At 33.6% G+C, this 15,183-nt stretch overlaps 1 protein-coding gene across 1 annotated transcript in view; it reads left to right on the forward strand.

Moving 5' to 3' along the window:
- Positions 1–15,183, forward strand: part of CCDC73 (coiled-coil domain containing 73) — a 126,553-nt gene that overhangs the window by 51,734 nt on the left and 59,636 nt on the right. The window contains exon 6 of the mRNA XM_019456078.2: positions 6,723–6,761. Coding sequence (XP_019311623.2) covers positions 6,723–6,761 — 39 coding nt within the window. The remainder of the gene's footprint in view (positions 1–6,722; positions 6,762–15,183) is intronic.

Genomic DNA, 15,183 nt, shown 5'->3' on the forward strand with positions numbered 1-15,183 from the left:
TGATGTTAACTTTGTTTATTTGTTTAAGGTAGTATCTGACAAATTTCTTCACTGGAAAGGTACTCTTTTCCTCTTTGTAATCAGTATTTCATAGGGAGGTACTTTGAAATTATGTAAATATTCTCTTTCTCACCAAACTTTTAATATATTCATTTATTTATATCAGTATAGACTCATAGTTTTTATTTTATTTAGTGGATTAAAATCTATGACTGTCATTTATTTCGTTGCTCAAATTACCCTTGATTTGGCTACTGGGAGTCTATAAAGCTGATTACTGAGTCTTTTGGATATGCCTTCATTCTTTCAGCATTTTCCTGCTTTTAGATAAAAACAAATATGCCAGGATCATTTTATAATTTATCTGACCTCACACTGGAATGAGCCATTTTTCCATTTTCTATGTTGCTATGGTTCCTTTTAGTGGAAAATAATATGTAGAAGCAAAGAGCTGGGCACTATTACACTTGTTACTATTGATATGTCACTGCTTTCAGATTTTCTTGGTGGACAGAGATCTATGTATGTATTTACATACACACAGATATCATTTATATTTGTGTTTATTTATAACTTATAATGTTTATTTCTCTAACAACCTAGGTATATAAAAAACCATGAATTCACATTATCTCTAATTTTAATACAAAACCACAAGGTTAATTTTCATTTATTTTCTCCCTGTATGTGTACATTTCTTTCCTCTTCCAGTGAGAAATATGACATTCTTTATCCTTAACGTATTTACTTGTTCAATAAACTACCCTGTGTAAATCAGTTTACCATTTTGCCGTGACTTCCTTCCTAAATGAATGCCTTCTTTTCCCTACTTGGACTCTGACCCCTTGAGCTGGGTTGCCCTTTTTCAGTGTTGCCCTCCTCACCCTCCTCAGCTTCTTTTTAAATTTTATTTTATTTTCATTCCAGCTTAGTTAACATAAAGTGTTATATTAGTTTCAGGGGTATAATATTGTTATTCAACAATTCTGTACTTCACTCAGTGCTCTTTACAACAAGTGCACTTCTTAATCCCTATCCCCTTTTTTGCCCATCTCTCCCTGCCCCCCCCCCAGCCTCACATTTCCTCTCTGATAACCATCAGTTCTCTGTAGTTAAGAGTCTGTTTCTTGGTTTCTTTCTCTCTCTGTCTCTCTCTCTTTTGCCTTTGCTTATTTGCTTTGTTTATTAAATTCCACATGATTGAAATCATATAGTATTTGTCTTCCTCTGACTGACTCATTTTGCTTAGCATTATACTCTAGCTCCATCCATGCCATTGCAAACGGCAAGATTTCATTTTTTTTTTATGGTTGAATTATATCCCACTTACACATATATACAACACTTGGGTTCCTTTCATATTTTGGCTATTATATGTATCCCTTTGAATTAGTGTTTTTGTATTTTTTGGGTAAATACCTAGTAGTGTGATTGCTGGATCACATAGTAGTTCTGTTTTTAACTTTTGAGGAACCTCCATACTATTTTCCACAGTGACCGCACCAGTTTGCATTCCCAACAATAGCGCATGAGTGTTCCTTTTTCGTCACATCCTCACCAGCACTTGGTGTCTTGTGTTTTTGATTTTAGCCATTCTGACAGGTGTGAGTTGATATCTCATTGTAATTTTGATTTGCATTTTCCTTATGATGAGTGATGGTGAGCATCTTTTCACGTGTCTGTTGGCCATCTAAATATCCTCCTTGGAGAAATGTCTGTTCATGTCTTCTGCCCATTTTTAAATTGGATTATTTGGTTTTTGGGTGTTTTATAAGTTCTTTTTATGTTTTGGATACTCACCCTTTATCAGATGTGTCATTTGCAAATATCTTCTCCCATTCTGTAGGTTGCCTTTTAGTTTTGTTGATTGTTTCCTTTGCTGTGCAGAATCTTTTTATTTTGATGTAGTTCTAACAGTTTGTTTTTGCTTTTGTTTCACTTGTCTCAGGAGACATATCTAGAAAAATGTTGCTATAGCTGATGTCAGAGACATTACTGCCTGTGGTCTCTTCTAGGATTTTTATGGCTTTGTCTCACATTTAAGTCTTTAATCCATTTTGAGTTTATTTTTGTATATTGGTGTAAGAAAGTGGTCCAGTTTTCTCAACACTGTTTGTTGAGGAGACTGTCCTTTTTCCATTGGGTATTCTTTCCTGCTTTGTTGAAGATTAATTGACCATGTAATTGTGGGTTTATTTCTGGGTTTTCTGTTTTGTTTTTCTGATGTATGTGTCTGTTTTTATGCCAGTACCATACTGCTTTGATTACTACAGCTGTGTAATATAACTTGAAGTCCAGAATTGTGATACTCCCAGCTTTGCTCTTCTTTTTCAAAATTGCTTTGGCTATCAGGGTCTTTTGTGGTTCAATATAAATTTTAGAATTGTTCTACCTCTGTGAAAAATGATGATGTTATTTTGATAGGGTGGCATTAAATGTGTAGGTTGCTTTGGGTAGTATAGGCATTTTAACAATATTTGTTTTTCCAATTCATAATCGTGGAATGTCTTTCTGTTTATTTGTGTCATCTTGAATTCACTTATCAGTTCTAGTAGTTTTTTGGTGGAGTGTTTTGGGTTTTCTTTTATTTCTTTTTTTTTCTTCAGTAATCTCTGCACCCAACATGGGGCTCGAACTTGTGACCCCGAGATCAAGAGTCACATGGTCTTTGGACTGAGCCAGCCAGGTGCCTTTAGGGCTTTCTGTGTATAGTATCATGTCATCTACAAATAGTACCCTACTCAGCTTCTGATTCCTCACAATAGATTTCCCTCAGTTGGGATTGTCTTCCCCATTCAGGCCTGATACCGTGTTCTGGAATGGTGCTACTACGACCTGTTCACCCCTTTCCCATGGATACCTACCTTGCCCTACTCTACCCCCATTGACTTAGGACTGAATTGTTCAGGAAAAGGAAAAAGGTTAAATACTTTTTAACATAGTTTTGAGGGACTTTATTCCCAAGTAACATAAAGCCAATTAATGGAAAATTAATGGGAAAATAAGGTGTGCTGTAAAGAAAGGTACTTTACAGTCAGTTTTTCATGATATTTTCTATAAAGTAAGGGATAACTATAATAGCAAAACATTTCTACTCTGTCTTTGAAATTGGCTTCTGTAGTTAATAATTAGTGTCAGTATAGTTCCTGTATTAGAAAGGTGTCTGTATCTGATACTATAATCCAGTTCAGTGTAATTTAAAAAAAAACTATTTTTAATGTTTATTTATTCTTGAGAGAGAGAGAGACAGAGCACAAGCGGGGGAAGGGCAGAGAGAGGGAGACACAGAATCTGAAGCAGGCTCCAGGCTCTGAGCTGTCAGCACAGACAGAGCCTGATGCGGGGCTCGAACTCGCAAACCGTGAGATCATGACCTGGGCTGAGGTTGGATGCTTAACTGGCTGAGCCACCCAGGCGCCCCCAATTCAGTGTAATTTTAACATGAAAAAAATCATATATATATATGTAGCCTGCATAAAAAGATTTCATGTCAGCCTAATTATATTGCTTTCAAATTCTACTTATGTTTTATTGGAACACAACTATGTGGTAGCTTTTTAAGGTGGAAAGTGCTCTAGAGATGTTGATAAAATAGAGCTATGAATCATGATTCAGAAAGAATTAATGTTTGAAGAATAGTGACCAGAAAGAATTTTGTAAATTTGCTCTAGATGTATGGCTTTTATCTTTAGCAGATGGTAGCTGTGTTAGGGTTCTTCAGTGAAACAGAGCCAATAGCATATATATATTGGGAGAAATTTATTATGAGGAATTGAGTCACCCAATTATGGAAGCAGAGAAGTGCGATAGTCTAATGATTCCATTGCTTCAAATGCTGATCTCATCCAGAAACACCCTCACAGATACACTCAGAAATAGTCTTTTGTTTCAGTTAAGTTGCCATATAAAATTATCACATTAGCAGATATGAAATTCAGGGTTAGAGTGAAAGTGTTTCTCTCTTATCTTTCCAGATGACTTCTATCCTTTTACTTTTCTTTTGTTGGAATGCCTTAAAAAATACTCTGATCTCATCCCATCTCATGTCTTTCAAATGGGACGTATGTTCAAGACTTTCAAATATGTATCTCCAGCCTAGATTGACATGAAACATTGTATGTTCAAAATCATAAACATGATTTTTTTGTTTTAGAAAATATTCCCCTACCAGGGTGCCTGGGTGGCTCAGTCAGTTAAGCATCCAGCTTCGGCTCAGGTCATGATCTCCCTGTCTGTGAGTTCAAGCCCCATATCAGGTTCTGTGCTGACAGCTCAGAGCCTGGAGCCTGCTTTGGATTTTGTGTCTCCTCTCCCTCTGCCCCTCCCCTGCTCGCATTCTCTCTCTATCAAAAATAAACATTTAAAAATAAATAAATAAATGATAGAAAATATTCCACTCCTAAAAACTAACTTCTTTTTCTTTTATTTCCTTAGTAATTATGTCTCCTTTTTTTTTTAATTTTTTTTTTTTTTTTTTTTACTTTTTATTTTTGAGAGAGACAGAGACAGAATATGAGTGGGTTAGGGGCAGAGAGAGAGGGAGACACAGAATCCGAAGTGGGCTACAGGCTCCAAGCTGTCAGCACAGAAGCCGACTCAGGGCTTGAACTCACGAGCTGTGAGATCATAACCTGAGCCGAAGTTGGATGCTCAACCGACTGAGCCAGCCAGGCGCCCCTTATGACTCCTTTTTTTTCCTGTTGCAGATTTGTCAACATTTCCCTCAGATTATATTCAGTTCTGGCAACGTCTTACTACATCCATTATTAAAACCCTAGTCCTCTTTCATTATCTTCTTTCATCTGGATTATCACAGTGGCTTATTAACTGGTTTTCCTGCTTCCACTTTTGTTCCGTGTTAGTGTTAACACTCAGACTGATCCTTTAAAAAAGTAAGTCAGCTATGTTATACTTGTGCTTAGAACTTTTCAATGTCTTCCTGTCTCATTTAATATAAAAACCTAAGTCTATATCCTGCATTACAAGACCTACAATGAATTGGCCCTCTCCCCACTCCTACTTTTCTCTGAACTCCTCTATTGCTGTTCTTCTCTTTGCTTATTCACTTCCAGCCACACTTTCTTGTGGTTTGAACACACCAGATGTTTTCCCCACCTTAGGGCCTTTGCACTTGCCGAAATACTCTTCCTCATTCCTGTCCAATCTGGACCCAAAGATGTCAACCTAGAAAGAATTTTCTTGCGTATCTCATGTAATCTCTTTCCTTGATTTATTATTTTTCTTTACTGCTTATCAATATTTAATAGACCTTATATTTTAACTTATTTATATTGCTTATTTTCTACAATATCCAGAATTTAAGCTGGATGAGATTTTTTGGGGGGGTTCAATATTATACCCCCTGTGTGTACATTAATTATTTACTTATAGTATGCATTCAATATTTGTTGAAGAAATAAATCACACATAACCTCTTCCAAAAAAAAAAAAGAAATAAAATTATCAGCTTATTCAAGGCAGCATGCTAAAAAATTGATTTCATAGGAAATGTGAAGTAATTTATTTTTGCTTAAAATTTAACAAATATAAACAGTTTAAGAAAATGAGTACTCATACACAGCTGGTTGGAATTTAGCTTGGTCAGACATTCTAGAGGACTATGTAAGAATTGTTAAAAGTCTATAAAAAGGAACAAATATTAGGAATTCTGCCTATTGGAATTTATTGTGCTAAAATACGTAACTACAGTTCTTAGTACAAGCATGTTTATCTTATAGTAGTGTCATAAAACTGTAAACTGGGTAAACCTACAAAAATGAGAGTGATTTGGTAAAGTGGAATACTATGTAACCATTAAAAAGTTGTGTTGTAGATTAACTCATCATAGAAAGGTGTTTGTTATATATTAGGAAAAAATGGGCTACAAAATAGTTCATATATTGTTATTCCACTCCCCACTCACCCTCTTTTAAGGTGTAAATGCATAGCAAAATAACTGAAGTACCAAAGTATTAATGATTGTTATTTCTGGTTTCTGAGATGATTTTTTTTAAAACAGCTTTTTCCCTATGCTTTTCCATTTTATCAGATTTTCAACAAAGATCTGATACTAAAAAGGAAACTCTCCTAGAAATGCTGTTGCTATCCTGCTTGCTTTATTTTTCTTCAGAGTTGTCACTCTCTAACTTCTGTACTTTTTACTTATATTTTATTGACTATCTCACCATTACCCCCACTAGACAAATTCTAAAGGGTAGGGACTTTGTCTTGTTCAGTGCTATATCCCAGAGTGCTAGGAAAGTGGCTTGTATATAGTAAGTGCTCCATAAATATGTGTTGAATAATTAATGAATGTATTGGTTTTGTTTTAAGGAAGAAAGCTATGGTAAATATCATCTTGAAAAAAATGTCCTAAGAAAAAAATACTGCATGGGAAATGAACACCACATTTTATAGCATACGGTTTTATTTATTTTATTTTTTTAAAGTTTACTTATTTATTTTGAGAGAGAGAGAGTGATGTATGAGTGGGGGAGGGACAGAGGGAGAGAGAGAATTCCAAGCAGGCTCTGCACTGTCAGTGTAGAGCCTGTCATGGGGCTTGATCTCACCAACTGTGAGATCATGACCTAAGCCAAAATCAAGAGTCAGACACTTAACTGACTGAGCCACCTAGGCACCCAATGGCATACAATTTTAATTTCAGGCAGAATTTAAAATAGATAAAGATTTATAATGAATTTTCTCTTTGTTTTTTCAAGGTTTCTAAATATTCTTTACAGAAGAAAGTAAGTGAAATGGTAAGGAAATTATAGAATATATACCCACTCTCCAGATTAGCACATCATATGTGTTGTATTTTTGTCAATATAAATGTGGCATTTATAGTAAAAAAAAAAGTATTTGCAATTGGATATTAATATCCCATTTAAAGAACTGAATTACAATTTCAAATATAGCTTAAATTAATGTATTTCACAAATTTATTTCCAGATTACATAAATTGTTTATATATTATAAAATAAATTTAACCCAGTCCCAGATTACTGATAGAGGTCTTATTTCAATATCAAACAACAAGGAAATAAGAATAACAAAACCTCTTATTTTATTATTTTTTCTAGATATTTATACAAACATAATTATTAACAATTGCCTGAAAAAATAATATGAAGTAACATTTGAATACAACACTTGGGCTATGGTACTCATTCTTTACTCTTCAACAAGTGTTTTTCACATATTTCTCTTCTATATATTAAAAATTCATATTTGTATTTTTACAGCATAGTATTTTATGGAATATTTAGTTGATACTCTCTCTATCCCTCTTTGATTCAGAAGGACTTTTTTCCTGTATTTTTGATTAAGCAAAATTCTCCCATATCCACTGAAATCTTCTGAGGGCTTTTGGGTAGGCTTATGCTATTTCAGTTGTCATCTTTGGAGCAGACTGTAAGGCAAGTAAAGTAATTTTTGAGTAAGGTTTATATATTATATATATGAGAAGTAAGAAATGAGATATCACTCCTTATTAAATACAGAAAAATAAAGTAACTGTTTTGCTTCTTGAAAATGTTTTTGGTGTGTTAGAAAATAAAAAAAAAGCATAGAAAGATTGCTAAGCTTGATTGAATAAAAGATGTGAAAATTCTGTCGCTGTTCAACTGGAAAGAATAAAGATAATATTGTCAGACTATTTTAAACTATGATTTTAATTAAGAAGCTGAAAAACTAGATTCCAGTTTAGCTTTAAGTACCATGACATTTGTACTGAAAGTCATCTTCAACGCTACAGTGGTTTTACACAAAATATAGTGAAATTGAATAATGTGCACTCTGACCTGGGAGATAAGGCTACAAGTTAAAGATCAAAGGCAACATAAAATGTATTTATTTTATTCCACTTGAAAATTTCATCAGATACTTATAGTCTTAGAAAAAATGGAAACAAGTTTTTAGTAATTTCTGAGTATTTTGTGAATATGAATGACAACCTCTTAAGAACCTTTTAAAATGATATTTGAGTTATAGTTATAATGTTATTTTCTAACAGTTCAAAGCATTAAATAATTTTGCATTAAAGTAATTTTATATATTGATACATACATTTAATATTTTATGTCCATTCTGGCAGAGTATTAAATGTATTTTAGATAATTGATTAAAGAGTTTAAAATAATCTTTTTTTATAAGCATTCTTACATTATTCTTTTTACATTATTTTTATATGATTCAGATGACCTGTATTCAAAGTACTGTATTCGGTAATTAACTTAATCTTATTTTATTCAAATCATTTTTCTTTTATGTAACTTAACTCTGTGGTAATTTCTTTTAGGAATTCAATAAGTTGATTTGTGTATAGGTGGTAGAGGTGGTGATATGTCTCTAGATAAATTAACACAATTATGAATTGAAAGATTTACCTATCTCTACAAGTACCCTAGCCTTCTGTGGAGCAAGTGATCACATTGATCATTACGAATAGAAAGAATGCAACAAAAAATAATAAAAGTAAACTGTAGAACATCAAATTAACTGTTATTGTAATTTGATCATTGGTGAAAATCTTTCCGGTTGTGTTCTTATCGTTAGGTGACTATGTTGTATAACGAGTAGCTAATAGGACTTAGTAAATGAAGTAAGAACTTACCTAGCTGGCTCTTATTTATGTTTTATTTTTTTGTGTATTGCTTTCCTTTAAAGAAAAGACTTATAAGAAAGATTTCTTTTTCTTTATTAAATTATAGTTTACATACTGAAGGTTTCATATGATTTAAAATTACTACATTTTTTTCTTTCATAGTAGAATGTTTTTAGAATGAAGACTTATCTGGAAAAATTATAAATATTATGTATATCTGTACACACAAAGTATTATTGTAACTTTAAGTTAGTTTTTTTTTTCATGTTTATTTATTTTTGAGAGAGAGAGAGAGATAGCATGAGCAGGGGAGGGACAGAGAGAGGAGACACAGAATCCGAAGCAGGCTCCAAGCTCTGAGCTGTCAGCACAGAGCCCGATGCGGGGCTTGAACTCACAAACTGTGATATCGTGACCTGAGCTGAAGTCAGACGCTCAACTGACTGAGCCACCCAGGCACCCCTAAGTTAGTTTTTTAAAGTAGTATATACCTTCTCTTTGTGACTAAAAAAGGTAAAAATATCTTTTAAAATGTTTAAAAAATGAGTTTTATAACCCCAAATTGATTTATTTTGGGTTCATATTGAAGAAATTGAAAGGTAAGTTGCAAAATAGTTTTGAAGAATGTATGAAGTTTATTTTTGTGTTTTTATCTTTTTCCCTAAAATTAACTTAAAGTTAATTATTTTAAGGGAAATTGTTTTTATAAAGGTTTTCAAGTTGGTCTTCATAAGGAAATAAGAAAGGGGGAAAATGAGCAATTATGCTTTTAATTAGTAAATATAGTTGTAAAAAGTAATTAGTAAAGACAGTTGTATAAATACTATTTTTTAATTATTCCTATTTTAAATGTCTTGAGGCTTCAAAGTAATCTTTTAGACCACACACGCACACATGCTCTTAATTATGCAGGAGCTGTCTTTTTTTCCTCTAATCTTGATATTCATAGATTAAGTTTGTTAAAATTTAAGTTTGTATTTGGAAAGCAATGAATCCTAACATTTTCTTAGGGACACAGTCCTTGCATTTAGTAGTAAAATTGTGTTAAAGAAGAAAATAGCTTGAATCAATTCACAGAGTTAAAAAAAAACCCAAAAAACAAAAACAGTATGTTCTTAACTATTTCTTAATCATCTCAATAAAATTATCTTTATTTATTATATCATGTGTAATATTAAAGTTTTTTTTTTTAATTTTTTTTTTAATGCTTATTTATTTTTGAGACAGAGAGAGACAGAGCATGAACAGGGGAGGGTCAGAGAGAGAGGGAGACACAGAATCTGAAACAGGCTTCAGGTTCTGAGCTGTCAGCACAGAGCCCGACACGGGGCTTGAACTCACAAACCTCAAGATCATGACCTCAGCCGAAGTTGGATGCTTAACCGACTGAGCCACCCAGGCGCCCCTAAAGTTTTAATAATAAGACTATAAAGTTATTTATATTAGTCTTTAAACAGAGTAATTCTATTCTTGGGTTTCTCATGCAAGTGTCACCAATCTGTTTTTGTTGTTGCTTCCCAAAGAATTTAAGCTATTTGCTGGCATGCAATCAGTGACAAACTTGACAACTGGTTTCTTCATCTGATTATCAAAACTAAATCAGAGCAGCCAACTAGGTTCATATGAACAGTCCCATATGGGCCTGTGTGGGCTAATGAGCTGTAGGTGCTCATGTAATTTGAAAGTCTTTATAGTATTTATCACAGCAACTGAATAGGCTAATATATTTGGAAATTACGTCATGCAAACAAATGAAACTGCATTTTACTTGAATTGACTTTGGCTTCAAGCAAAGGATGTTGGATTAGAGTATATCACAAATTATTTTATGTAGAGAAAACCTATGAAATCACTTTAATCTTTGCTCTAGTTTTAGTTATCAGGATTGTTAATCTTTGCAGGCATTGACAGCCTATTATGACTTTTTAACTGAAAGATTGAGGAAACCTATATTATGTAGTGGACAGTAGTCATAAAGGCTATATAAAAATAGATCTAAACTGAAAAATTGAAAAATTCCTGGTCAACAATGCTATGAAACTAAAAGTCAACCACAAGAAAAAAATCTGGAAAGACCACAAATACATGGAGGTTAAATACCATGATACTAAACAATTAATGGGTCAATAAGAAATTAAAAAGTACATGGAAACAAATGAAAATGAAAATACAATGGTCAGAAACCTTTTGGATGCAGCAAAAGCAGTTCCAAGAGGGAAGTTTATAGCAATACAGGACTACCTCAAGAAACAAAAATCTCAAACAACCTAACTTCATACCTAAAGAAGCTAGAAAAAGAACAAACAAAACCTGAAACCAGCAGAATGAAGGAAATAATAAATTTTAGAACAGAAATAAATGATCTAGAAACTAAAAACAAACAAAAACCAATAAAACAGATCAATGAAATCAGAAACTGGTTCTGTGAAAAGAATCAATAAAATTGATAGACCTCTAGCTAGACCTATCAAGAAAAAAAGAGAAAGGACTCATAAAACCACAAATGAGATGAGAAGTGACAACCAACACCGCAGAAATACAATTAGATATTATGAAAAACTATGTGCCACCCTAGAAGAAATGGACAAATTCATAGAAACATATAAACTACCAAAACATTTAAATCAGAAATAGAAAATTTGAATAGATTAATAACCAGCAAATGAATTGAATAAGTAATTAAACTCTGAACAAACAAAAGTCCAGCACTAGATGGCTTCACAGGTGAATTCTACCAAATATTTAGAGAAAAGTTAATACCTATTTTCAAACTATTTCAGAAAATAGAAAAGGAAGGAATACTTTCAGATTCATTCTATGAAGCCAGCCTTATTCTGATACCAACACCAGATAAAGACACCACAAAAAAAGATGACTACAGGTCAATATCCCTCATGAACACAGATGCAAAAATCAATGAAATATTAGCAAACTGAATTCAACAATACATTAAAAAAAATCATTCACCATGATCAAGTGGGATTTATTCCTGCATTGCAAGGGTGGTTTAATATTTGCAAATCAATCAACATGATACATCAGTAAGAGAAAGGATAATGACCATTTCAATAGATGCAGAAAAAGCATTTGACAAAGTATAATATCCATTCATGATAAAAAAAAAAAAAACTTCAACAGTTAGGCTTAAAGAGATATCTAAACATAGTAAAGACCATATATGAAAAACCCACAGCTAACATCATCCTCAATGGGGAAAAACTGAGAGCTTTCCCCCTAAGGTCAAGAACAAGACAAGGATGTCCACTCTCACTACTTTGCTTCAACATAGTGTGGGATGTCCTAGCCACAGCAGTCAGACAACAAAAAGAAAAGGCATCCAGATTGGTAAGGAAGGAGTAAAACCGTCACTATTTGCATATGACAGGGTACCATATGTAGAAACTTGAAAGACTCCACCAAAAATCTGCTAGAACTGATAAATGAATTCAGTAAAGTCACAAAATAGAAAATCAATGTGTGTTGCATTTCTATATACCAGTAATGAAGCAGCAGAAAGAAATTAAGAAAACAACCCCATTTACAATTGCACAAATAATAGTAAGATCGCTAGGAGCAAACCCAACCAAAGAGATGAAAGACTTATACTCTGAAAACTATAAAACACTGATGAATGGAATTGAAGATGACACAAAGAAATGGAAAAACATTTCCGTGGTCACGGATTAGAAGAAGAAATACGTAACGTTTACTTATTTTTGAGGGAGGGAGGGTGAGAGACACAGAATAGAGAGCAGGCTCCAGGCTCTGAGCTGTCAGTGCAGAGTCCAATGCAGGGCTCGAACCCATGAACAATGAAATCATGACCTGAGCCAAAGTCAGATACTTACTTAACCAACTGAGCCACCCAGATACCCCAGAACAAATTTTATTAAAATGTCTATACTATCCAAAGAAGTCTACAGATTTAATGTAACCCTATCAAAATACCAACAGCATTTTTCACAGAACTAGAACAAATAATTATAAACGTGTATGGAACCACAGAAAACCCTGAATAGCCAAAGCAATTTTGAAAAAGAAAAAGCCGGAGGCATCACAATTCCAGACTTTAAGTTTTATTACAAAGCAGTAGTACTCAAAACAGTATGTTACTGGCATAAAAGCAGGGAAAATGGGAAAAGGACAGTTTCTTCAGCAAATGGTGTTCCGAAATCTGTACAACATGTAAAAGAAAGAAATGAAACACTTTCTTACACCATACACAAAAATAAATTCAAAATGGATTAAAGACTTGAATGTGAGACTTGAAACCATAAGAATCCTAGAGGAGACCACAGGCAGTAATTTCTCTGATACCAGCTGTAGCAACATTTTTTTTAGATCTGTCTCCTGAGGCAAGAGAAATAAAAGCAAAAATAAACTATTGGGACTACATCAAAATAAAAGTACTTCTGCACAACAAAGGAAACAATCAACAAAACTAAAAGGCATCCTACAGAATGGGAGAAGATATTTGCAAATGATACATCTGATAAAGGGTGAGTATCCAAAATTCATAAAGAATTTCTAAATCTCAATACTCAAAAACCAAATAATCCAATTAAAAAATGGGCAGAAGACATGAACAGACATTTCTCCAAAGAGGATATTTAGAAGGCCAACAGACACATGAAAAGATGCTCAGCATCACTCATCATCAGAGAAATGCTAGTTACAGTGATATCAACTCACACCTGTCAGAATGGCTAAAATCAAAAACAAAGGAAACAAGTGTTGGTGAGGATGTGGTGAAAAGGGAACACTCATGCACTGTTGGTGGGAATGCAAACTGGTGCAGCCACTGTGGAAAAGAGTACAGAGGTTCCTCAAAAGTTAAAAAGAGAACTACTGTATGACCCAGCAATTGCACTACTGGCTATTTATCCCCCAAAGTCAAAGGGAAATATGCACCTGTATATTTATAGCAGCATTATTTATAATAGCCAAATTATGGAAGTAACCCAAATGTCCACCAATAGGTGAATGGATAAAGAAAAAAATGTGTGTGTGTATATATTTATGTGTCTGTGTGTATACACACAGTGGAATATTATTCAGTCGTAGGAAAGAATGAAATCTTACCATTTCCAACAACATGAATGGAGCTAGGGAATATAATGCTAAGCAAAATAAGCCAGAAAAAGACAAATACTATATGATTTCACTCATATGTGGAATTTAAGAAATAAAATGAACATAGGAAAAAGACAAACCAAAAAACTGGCTCTTAACTATAGAGAACAAATTGATGGTTACAAGATGGGAGGTGGGTAGGGCGGATGGGTGAAATAGTGATATGGATTAAGGCATGCACTTGTGATGAGCATCAGGTGATGTATGGAATTGTTGAGTGACTGTATTGTACACCTGAAACTAATGTTACACTGTATGTTAACTAACTGGAATTAAAGTAAAAACTTAAAGAAAAATTCCTTGAATTAAAATAATGCTTTTAGACTAATTTTAGTGAAATTGTATTAGGTTTCTACCCATCTTCTGAAAGCAAATATAATTCTCTACATTAGAGATTTAAGTGGTGTCTTTAAAAAAAATTTTTTTAATGTTTATTATTTTTTTTTTTTGAGAGAGAGAGAAGAAACAGATTCCAAGTGGGGGAGGGGCAGAGAGAGAGGGATACACAGAATCTTTAGCAGGCTCCAGGCTCTGAGCTGTCAGCACAGAGCCCAATGCAGGCCTCGAACTCACAAACCATGAGATCATGACCTGAGCCGAAGTCAGATGCTTAACTGACTGAACCACCCAGGGGCCCCAATTAAGTGATATTTTAGAGGAATGGAATTTGGTTTATTATTGTTCATTATTTAGTTATTAATCATAGTAACTACCCAGATAGACATAAGATCTCTGGGGTAAGTATACTTGTCAGCTTTTTGCGTTAATAAATGCTATGTGATTAATTCAGATGACTCCATAGTGAATTTGAAGAGCCCATAGAAGTGCATAAGAAACTTTCAATTGATCCGTTGTGATCATTACCAATGATATTATCACTTTGCTTAAAATCATTAAAAAGTGGGGTGCCTGGGTGGCTCAGTCGGTTGAGCGTCTGACTTCGGGTCAGGTCATGATGTCACAACTCATGAGTTTGAGCCCCGCATTGGACTCAGTGCTGACAGCTCAGAGCCTGGAGCCTGCTTCAGATTCTGTGTCTCCCTCTCTCTCTGCCCCTAACCTACTTGCATTCTGTCTCTGTCTCTCTCAAAAATAAATAAACATTTAAAAAAAAATTTTTTTTAAATCATTAAAAAGTATCTTTGAAAAAGTTAAGATTATTATCAAATTTGCCAAGATAATATAGTTAGGTACAACTTATGTATGTATTCTCTATTAATATGAGGGCTAATATTATTCCAAATAAAACTATTGAAGGCACTTTTATTGGTTAAGGAGTAATAACAAAACATATTGTACTTATTCAGTGACAGGCGTTGGTCTTTGTGTTTTATTTGTATTATTTCATTTTATCCTCACAGCAACCCTCTCTGGGAGATACTTTTAGAATCTTTATTTTAAAGATAGGGTAGATTTCCCAAGGTCACACAGCAACTAAATTA

This window comes from Panthera pardus, unplaced genomic scaffold, assembly GCF_024362965.1.
Source record: "Panthera pardus isolate Hobbes unplaced genomic scaffold, ASM2436296v1 HiC_scaffold_12, whole genome shotgun sequence".
Taxonomy (NCBI): Eukaryota; Metazoa; Chordata; class Mammalia; order Carnivora; family Felidae; genus Panthera; species Panthera pardus.